The 9,938-nt window shown below is 45.9% G+C and overlaps 1 protein-coding gene across 1 annotated transcript; it reads left to right on the top strand.

Annotated features, from left to right (window-relative positions):
• The first annotated feature begins 1,667 nt into the window (after nucleotides 1–1,667).
• LOC125525984 (transmembrane 9 superfamily member 2-like) lies at nucleotides 1,668–5,478 on the top strand. The gene is made up of 8 exons (XM_048690992.1): nucleotides 1,668–1,950; nucleotides 2,026–2,218; nucleotides 2,696–2,736; nucleotides 2,858–3,437; nucleotides 3,520–3,657; nucleotides 3,745–3,901; nucleotides 3,981–4,465; nucleotides 5,006–5,478. Exons 2-8 carry the CDS (start codon nucleotides 2,067–2,069, stop codon nucleotides 5,223–5,225), a joined length of 1,773 nt encoding a protein of 590 aa, XP_048546949.1. The 5' UTR covers nucleotides 1,668–1,950; nucleotides 2,026–2,066; the 3' UTR covers nucleotides 5,226–5,478.
• Nucleotides 5,479–9,938: the final 4,460 nt, after the last annotated feature.

The raw sequence follows: 9,938 nt of genomic DNA, 5'->3' as shown, positions 1-9,938 counted from the left end.
AACGCCCGGGCGGACGACTCGACCACTGATCGGTCAAAACAAAGATCTAGAAAGGCACCTCAAAGGGGTCTCAAACTCCCGGATTGACCAGCAACCCTCATATCCAATCCAAATCTGGAGCGGATATGGGGCTGCCCGGGCGTGTCCTCCATGTTGGAGTGGCATTAGGGGTCCCACGAGAAAATACCCATAAACCCGATGGTCCAATGGGTGTCTCCCCCAATGGGGTATGAACGCCGCGTGGCGCTGCTCTGGCCCACTGCATCCGGGCGAGGCGCACTGCCCGCATTACAGTCGGCTTGCTTCGGACTCGTCGAAGCCGGAGGAGGAGGAAGAAGAAGAAGAGGAGAGGAGCAGCATGAACTATGTTCGAATTTGTTTATATTGCGGGTGAAGGTCTAAGGCAAACGTTGGACAATTTCGCAGACAAATGATATGTCCGCTTTGGGGCGTTAGGACATCTCCAACACTGACTCTCAAACCGCCCGCATACATCGTACTGTGTTGTGTCATTCAACGCGGGTTTGTATCAGTCCGCCGACCGGTACATATGCACTTTTTCCCGCAAAATAGAGATAAAGTTGGGGGGGGGGTGATTTACCGGAGCCTAGACAGTAGACATGTAGGACTCCGATACCCCTGGCCCAACCAAAACCCCTCTCGATCCCATTTTCTTCCAGTCCGGCCCTTCTCCCCCTTGCTTTGCATCCGCACCATCCTCCTTCGATGCCACCGCTATACCTCTCCGGCCAACACACATGCATTGCTGAACCTCCGCAACCAGCACCGACGCACCCGCTCGCTTTTTACGACGGTGTCGTCCACCCAGGGCACGTTCATAGGCAGGTACACTCCACCCCATGTCGACGACATCCATGGTGGCCACGCTCGGTAGGTGTTCTGTCAAATGTTATTGACCTTATTTTCAAATGGCATGTAATTTTCTTAAAGTAAGGAGGACGACGGGATACTCTACCATGTAGGATGAGTTGTTGTGCGATGTGTGGTTAGACATATCCGCGGGTTTCATAGGCAAGAGCGAGGAGGACCTTCAGGCAACAAGTGCATGAATCGGTTCACGCGCAAAAGCACATTGCGCCCTACGACAGGCACATCATCCATGATCGCAATGTGAAGTGGTTATTGTATCGATGGTACGGCATTCAGACCTCTGTCACTAAGTTTTGTGGCGCAGTTGATATGCCGGAGCCAAGGTAGCCATTGCGTGCGGCAGAGGAGGACATCATAAGTTTTGCTTTTTCTTGCTCAACTTGTTGACCGATTCGTTCATTCATTCAATATTGCTCTACACATTGTATAGTCCGCATGCGCTGTCGTAATGTACCACGGGATGAAGGAATGGTCATTTATGCACATGCACTGTTGGATGAAGCTGAGGCGGTATGTGTAGGGCGACAGACCGTTAATCTCGTTGAATTTGAACTATTATTGTACTAGACTAATTTGTAGGCCATGTGGATGATTTGTGCCATTTTCTATCCGAACTATGATGAAATTCATCGTGTTTACACGAATTTCGCCTAGTTAATTGAAATCCGGCTTCACATATATGCGAACAACATTGTATGACCGACTTCGGTCAGTGTCTCTGAACTATTTGCGCCCTTGCCCCTGTTTGAGAAAGAAAATGGGTTTCTCCGCTCTCCATTCCCGATCCTCAGTGAAAGAAAACCTACCTCCCTCACAAACGACTTTTTTCCTCTCCACCAGAGCGGTACCCTTCCGCTTCCTCCCCGCCCCCAAGCTCCGATCCCACCCAGTGCGGCTCTAAAATCTCCCCGGCAGTCTACCGCCGCCGGCTCGCCGCACAGCGAGCTTCGCGTCGCCGCCGACGTCTAACCCCTCCGCCTATCACGCGCGCGCGTCGCTTCTACATCACCTTGTCCCTGCTGTCTCTCGACCCGCGATCTCGGAGCATTGGTTTCTGAGGTACTACGAGCTTCTATTCATCCAGTAATAATTACTTAAAGGCGTACTAACCCTCCACTAATTCTGGGTGCACAGCATCCAGATCCGCCCCTTTTGGGTCGGAGGTGCTCGCAGTGATGGTGAGGACGGAGGCGGCGGGCGCTGCTCTTGCGGTGGCCCTGTTGGCTTGTATGGTGGGGGCTGGAGCTGATGGCTCTGATCACAAGTACAAGGAGGGAGATCGTGTCCCGCTCTACGCGAACAAGGTCGGCCCTTTCCACAATCCAAGGTATAACGGTCTCGTGATGCGCCACAAGCTTTTGTAGTTCATGTCTGGTCCCGTTGTCTGTCTACAATAGACGCACGAGTTAGGGCTTCGTACTGCTGTCTGTGATGCTAACTAAGGCTAAATGAGAATAGGATTGCTACCGAATTAACACTAGGAATTCCTGTTGGCACTTATTTGTAATTATTATAACTAAGCAAGCGCAAGTGGGGTTATTCAATGATAGGAGGGAGGCAAGAGTAGTTAGTATCAGTTTTTGTAACTCGAATTTCACTTCATAAACTGCGACCAAGTAGTATGGATGTCCCAGTCATAAGGAAAAGAAATCTCTGCTGGTAATGATGCCTTCTACTATGGTAATTTGACAGTTCAAGCACCACTTCAACAGTTTATGTTACTAAATAGCAGCTTTGTGAGAATTGAATTGCTTTTCCGTCAGGCCATGATCAGGATAATTCAGTTACTCTTTGTCTATTGCAGTGAGACATACCGGTACTATGATCTACCCTTTTGTGCACCAGGTTTGTACTTCTTAGAGATGTCACATGCCTTTTCTTGTTACTTGCTCTATTTAGCAATTCGTTGATTGGTTATGCCCAAGTCAATTTTCCTTGTTATTGACTGCTGCATGGCCTGCAATAGAACACCCAAAGGACAAAAGAGAGGCTCTTGGGGAGGTTCTAAATGGTGATCGGTTGGTTGATGCACCATATGAGTTGAACTTTAAGGAAGATACGAACTCCAAGACTCTCTGCAAGAAAACATTGTCCAAGGAGCAAGTCGCCAAGCTCCGGGATGCAGTTGCCAAGGATTACTACTTCCAGATGTATTATGATGACCTGCCTTTATGGGGATTCCTTGGTAAACTGGACAGGAACAAGGAGCATGGCGGTGGAAAGTGCCTTCTGTTTAAGCACATCCACTTTGACATCATGTACAACAATGACCGTGTCATAGAAATCAATGTTCAGACAGATCCGAATGTCGCTGTGGATATCACAGAGGACAAGGAAGTGCCGGTAGAGTTCTCTTATTCAGTAACATGGAAAAAGACAGACATTCCTTTTGAGAAAAGAATGGAGAAGTACTCCAAGTCTTCCTCTATGCCTCAGCACCTAGAGATCCATTGGTTTTCGATAATTAACTCATGTGTAACAGTGCTTCTTTTGACTGGCTTTTTGGCAACAATCCTCATGCGTGTGCTCAAGAATGATTTCATCAAGTAAGATCCTAATCATTTCATTCCATTCCCATCGCATGGAAGCTTTACTAAATACAGTTTTCATGCCCCTGTTTTTTTGAAGATATTCTCATGAAGACGAGTCCCTTGAAGACCAAGAAGAGACTGGATGGAAGTATATACATGGCGACGTCTTCCGTTTCCCGCAGAAAAAATCTCTTTTTGCAGCAATCATTGGATCTGGATCTCAGCTTCTTGCCCTGTAAGAGTTTCCTCGGTTCATTATATTTTATGATCCAGGCTATGCCATAATGATCCTAACATGTAACAAATGCTTCTCATCCAATAGTGCAATTTTCATCTTCCTCCTCGCGATTGTTGGGGTCTTCTATCCATACAACAGGGGAGCCCTTTTCACTGCCCTTGTAGTCATCTATGCTCTTACGTCTGGTATTGCTGGCTACACAGCCACTTCCTTCTATCTTCAGCTGGAGGGAACAAACTGGGTAAGGCTTGCATTAGTGGTTGGTTTCTTCAATGAAATCCTTTGGTGTTATATTCACAAACTCCGCCTTAATGTTTCAGGTGAGAAATCTGATATTGACTGGCTGCTTGTTCTGTGGGCCACTTTTCTTGACATTCTCCTTCTTAAACACTGTTGCGATAGCATACAGTGCTACAGCAGCTTTACCTTTTGGTACTATCATTGTCATTATTCTCATCTGGGCACTTGTAACCTCTCCTCTCCTAGTGCTGGGTGGTATAGCTGGGAAAAATAGCAATACAGAATTCCAAGCTCCTTGCCGCACAACCAAATATCCACGGGAAATCCCTCAGCTGCCCTGGTACCGAAGCACCATTCCTCAGATGGCAATGGCAGGGTTTCTCCCTTTCAGTGCTATTTACATCGAGCTGTACTACATATTTGCCAGTATCTGGGGGCATAAGATATACACCATCTACAGCATCCTCTTCATTGTGTTCATTATCCTAATCATCGTCACAGCGTTTGTCACAGTGGCGCTCACGTACTTCCAGCTTGCAGTTGAGGATCACAAGTGGTGGTGGAGGTCAGTGTTCAGGACATCGCTTCATCTTTGGTTATCCTCGTCTGTTACTGTTTTTGTTTTATTTATGTTTACTTAGATACTTATTTGTTGTCTTTGGACAAGAGAATGGATCAGAACTGAGATAGGAATCGTAGGGAAATATGCAGTTCATCAATTATCCGGTAGATGGAAATGGCATGCTGGATCAATAGTATCCTATATTCAACATAAATGCACAGTATTATTTAAAGTTGTCTATGGAAATGCTTCAAGTCATACATAAAGTACCACAACTTAAACTAAACACTTGGCACTGTTTGGAACTTGAGTGGCACTTGAGGAGAAGACTCATCATGTATGAGGAAACCACATTCTACATTCTTGGATCCTCACATCTCTTGGACTTGATGCATACATATTGGGCATGTTGTGTTTTCTTGATGCTTATCAATAATAAGAGTTTGGGACAATTGTCAATGTACCATTGCAAATGTGTGCAATTGTCAATATACCATTGGAACGTGGCAATATCCCTAAAAGTTATTTTGCTTCGATTTGCAGATCTGTCCTTTGTGGAGGCTCCACTGGTATTTTCATCTTCTTCTACTGCATCTACTACTACCATGCCCGGTCAGACATGTCAGGCTTCATGCAAACATCCTTCTTCTTCGGCTACATGACCTGCGTCTGCTACGGTTTTTTCCTCATGCTTGGAACTGTTGGTTTCCGTGCATCGCTGCTATTTGTGCGACATATTTACCGTTCCATCAAGTGCGAGTAATCTACACCAGAGTGGTGACATCAGACATGGCACCCGGGAAGCTCAAGAGAAGCAAACCGACAGATATTGCTTCTGAATTTTGTGTCCAAGCAAGTTGCATGTCCTCAATATGAACCTCTTCTCAAATTACATTATCGTGCAAGTTCTATTACGAATGATGATGTAATGTGTAGAACAGATTAGAGTCAACACTATGATGTTACACTTGTATCTACTGTGTTATTTAGTCCAATGTGATACATTAGTTTGTTCCTGGATCCTGTGTTTGCTTGGTTGCTTGTTAGAATTGTGCTTACCTGGTGGAGAGCACAGTTTGTGAAAGGTTTTTTTTTGCGAGTATGCAAATTGTGTGCCATATTTTTATGGAAGGCAGAAAGAGTCATTGTCACATCCCAGATTTCTCAAAACTGAATGTTTGAAAATTCACAGGGAATTAAACTTTTTCCAGAAATACTTATGTTTGTTTGCCTTCAGTTAGAATTAGGATAAAAACTGACTCAATAGATTGATAATGTGGCCCAATTGAACTTTTGGGGATTAATTAGAAACCCTAAATTGTCATTTAGGGGATAATTATAAAACCCAATGTGGAGCCACATGTTTTTAGAGTGACCTTGTAACCCTAGTGATAGTTGGAATCAAACCTCACAAAGCCCCACACCAGTAGTTGAAACCCTAGTGGGGTGAGCTAAGTAAGTAATTAAAATCCTCAAAATAATTGAAAAAACAAATGTTCAAATTGGATAGAAGACAAACTCACTGAAATTTAAACAGTAACAAAATCCAAATGAGAAAATGGAAATGGCTATCATTTTGGAATGCTCCATTGGCAGTTTTCCATTCGCATATCTTGATGTTGCTACAATGTGGAGGGTCCTTGCCTCCTTGGTGTTGCTACACATAACAAGGTTGTACTCATGAAACATCTACGTAATTTTCTTAATGGCCACAATTTAACATGGGCGCAGCTTATTTGGAATACCTATTACTCCTTTGGCCCTTCTACTGTTAGACATGTTGGATCTTTCTGGTGAAAAGCCATTCTAAAGCTTTTGCCTAAATTCAAGGAAATTGCTACTTGTATTGTGGCTCAAGGCACTTCTGGCATATTTTGGCATGACAATTGGGACAATGGTCCTCCTAAAATCCAATTCCCGAAGTTGTTCTCTTTTCTTGTTAATTGCTCGGTCTCTATGGAATAGGTTTTTGACTTGCCACCATTGTGTTCTATGCAATGAATAAAAGGAAGAATCTACCTTGCATCTTTTCTGGGATTGCACCTTTGCTTTGCAATGCTAGGATAAGATTATCCCCAACAAGACGAGAGATACTTCCATGCTTCAAGAGATTAATTAATCTGTTCCTAGCTGAGTTGGGTAATGGTATTGCTATGAACATCATAATCATGGGTCGTTGGTACATCTGGATGCAAAGATTTTTTTAAATGGCAATCCTAGCATTCTGTTGTAGAAGATGTTACTCAAGAAAGACTTGATCTTGGCGAGACACAAAATCAGCCACAAGTTTCTTCAAGTTCATGACTATTGGATAGAATCACACTTATATTCACTAAAAAAATTCTAGTCCTTTGTAATTAATCTCTCATGTTTCCTAGAGCAGGCATTGGTTAGATAGGTTTTAGACCCTTCTTTTTGTTTTTTATGTAAATATAATTTTAGCAAAAATTTAGTGTAGAATGATTGTTCTACAGTCTCTGGCTAAAAAGAAGAACAAGCTCATGTTGCTTTTCCAATATGGAGGGGTTGATGTCCAGAAACTATGCAACGAGCATCCACTCTCGATGTCAACACGTTGCACTATGTTTTTTTGAGGGTTAATGTCGCTGCTTTATTTAAAACTCCGCAAAGCCTGGAATGTCATCCGAGATTACATCCAAAATGAAGTCTGGGGACACCCCCAACCAAACCTTACATAACTCATCACCCACACCTACTCTAGCCAACTTATGCGCAGCGACATTTGCCGAACGTGGAACCCAAGTCACTTTGGCTCCTTGCTTCATCTCCAACATTTGCTTGATGTCATGAATCCACGGACCCACCGCCGAGAAGTTCCTGCCATCTTGATTGATCATCTGCACTACATGCTGGCTATCCAATTCCACATGGACATTTTGAGCTCCAAACTCCTCAGCCACCTGTAAACCTCTCTTGCATGCTAGAATTTCAGCAGCTTCCGGGTCTGCAATGTTAGGAAAAAGATGGCTTACCCGGCTCAAAAAGCACCATTGTGGTCCCGTAGCACTGCACCGCCACCCGCCTTAACTCCGTCCTTGGAAACAACTCAATCTGAGTTAATCTTAATCCATCCCTCCGCCAGAGCTTCTCACTTCTGCACTTCCTTCACCTCTCTCATGCGCACCTTGGGCTGGTGAGCATTCGTCCAATCCAGCTATATGAGCATGCACTGCTTCCATTATCACATGTGGCTGCTGAATCCTGTTTCCGTCCCTCGCCTCGTTCCTCGCCAGCCATAAACCGTACGTCGCCTGAATCATTGCCTCCTTCTCGTTGTCGGATGCACCGGAAAACCACTCAAGAAACCATCGAGCTAGCGCGCTCTGGGTATCAATCTGACCCGGTGGGGCTGCCACCGCAATACCTTTTTCCGAACGCAAAAGCTCCCAGAACTGAGAGGAATGCTGACATGCCCAAAAGCGATGTAGAATGGTTTCTTCTCTTCTGCATGCAACACAAAAAACACCCGGTTTGATCCGTCACCGGTGGAGTTCTGATCCCATAGCCAGTCCATTACGTATCATTCGCCACATATGAATCTTCGCTTTCGGTGGCGCGCTAGTATCCCACAGCGCCATATATGCTTTGTGTTTCTGAACGGGATTGGACGATTCATGTTGACCCGCCCTCTGTCTTCTCCTCGACATCCACAAGTGGTAGGAAGATTTCACAGTAAAGACGCCGTTCTTGGAGAAGTTCCAGGCTAGATAATCCTCTGTGCCCGGACCCCCAACTGCTATCTGCGCAATATCCCGCACATCTGACTCAGAGAACATGTTGGCAAGTTTACAGAAATCCCAGCTCGTCCCATTGTTGTTCAGGAGGTCAGCAACTTTAGTCGTCCCCTGGACATATAATTTACCCAGTGGTCTCAAATATCCATACCTGGGAATCCAATTATCATGATGTATATTAATCTTTGAGCCATCACCCACACGCCAAACCAGCCCCTCTCGGAGGAGATCCCTGTCATGAAGAATGCTCCTGTACGTGAAAGAGGAGTTAGAAGGACAAGTGGCGCTGAGAATCGTCTCATCTTTGAAATATCGGGCCTTTAACACTCTAGCACAAAGTGAAGAGGGATTAGTCAGAACCCTCCAAGCTTGCTTAGCGAGTAGAGCTTGGTTGAATCCTTCCAGGTTTCTGAACCCCAGACCCCCCCCTCTTTATTTGATTCACACATCTTTTCCCAAGATATCCAATGCACTTTCCTTTCGCCATTTATCGCACCCCACCAGAATTTCGACGAGATTGAAGTCAAGTTCCGGCAAATCTTCTTCGTGAGGTGAAAACAACTCATGGTAAAGGTCGGTGTCGCTTGCAAACCTGATTTGACGAGTACCTCCCTCGCCGCCTTGGACAGCCCCTGTCCCTTCCATCCCGTTACCTTGCCTTTCGAGCATTCTGTAACATACTTAAAAGTGTTGGGGAACGTAGTAATTTCAAAAAAATTCCTACGCACACGCAAGATCATGGTGATGCATAGCAACGAGGGGAGAGTGTGATCTACGTACCCTTGGTAGATCGACAACGGAAGCGTTTGGTTGATGTAGTCGTACGTCTTCACGGCCCGACCGATCAAGCACCGAAACTACGGCACCTCCGAGTTTTAGCACACGTTCAGCTCGATGACGATCCCCGGACTCCGATCCAGCAAAGTGTCGGGGAAGAGTTCCGTCAGCACGACGGCGTGGTGACGATCTTGATGTACTACTGTCGCAGGGCTTCGCCTAAGCACCACTACAATATTATCGAGGACTATGGTGGCTGGGGCCGCCGCACACGGCTAAGAATAAGATCACGTGGATCAACTTGTGTCTCTGGGGTGCCCCTGCCTCCGTATATAAAGGACTAAAGGGGGGGTGCGGCTGGCCTAGGAGAGGCGCGCCAGGAGAGTCCTACTCCCTCTGGGAGTAGGATTCCCCCCCCCCCAATCCTAGTTGGAATAGGATTCGCGGAGGGGGGTAAAGAGAGAGAGGGTCCGGCCCCCTCTCCTTGTCCTATTCGGACCAAGGGAGGGGAGGGGCGCGCGGCCCATGTTGGGCTGCCTCTTCTCTTTTCCACTAAGGCCCACTATGGCCCATATAGCTCCCAGGGGGGGGGTTCCGGTAACCTTCCGGTACTCCGGTAAAATCCCGATTTCACCCGGAACACTTCCGATATCCAAACATAGGCTTCCAATATATCAATCTTTATGTCTCGACCATTTCGAGACTCCTCGTCATGTCCGTGATCACATTTGGGACTCCGAACAAACTTCGGTACATCAAAATGCATAAACTCATAATATAACTGTCATCGTAACCTTACGCGTGCGGACCCTACGGGTTCGAGAACAATGTAGACATGACCGAGACATGTCTCCGGTCAATAACCAATAGCGGGACATGGATGCCCATATTGGCTCCTACATATTCTACGAAGATCTTTATCGGTCAGACCGCATAACAACATA

This window comes from Triticum urartu, chromosome 7 (genome assembly GCF_003073215.2).
Source record: "Triticum urartu cultivar G1812 chromosome 7, Tu2.1, whole genome shotgun sequence".
NCBI lineage: Eukaryota > Viridiplantae > Streptophyta > Magnoliopsida > Poales > Poaceae > Triticum > Triticum urartu.
Note: the sequence above shows the minus strand (reverse complement) of the source record. Positions and strands in the feature narration are given on the sequence as shown.

Coding starts and splice junctions, on each gene's coding strand:
- LOC125525984 (XM_048690992.1), top strand. CDS start 2,067: ATGGTGAGGACGGAGGCGGCGGGCGCTGCTCTTGCGGTGGCCCTGTTG. Junction 2,737..2,857: donor TCTACCCTTTTGTGCACCAG/GTTTGTACTTCT, acceptor GGCCTGCAATAG/AACACCCAAAGGACAAAAGA. Junction 3,438..3,519: donor CTCAAGAATGATTTCATCAA/GTAAGATCCTAA, acceptor GTTTTTTTGAAG/ATATTCTCATGAAGACGAGT.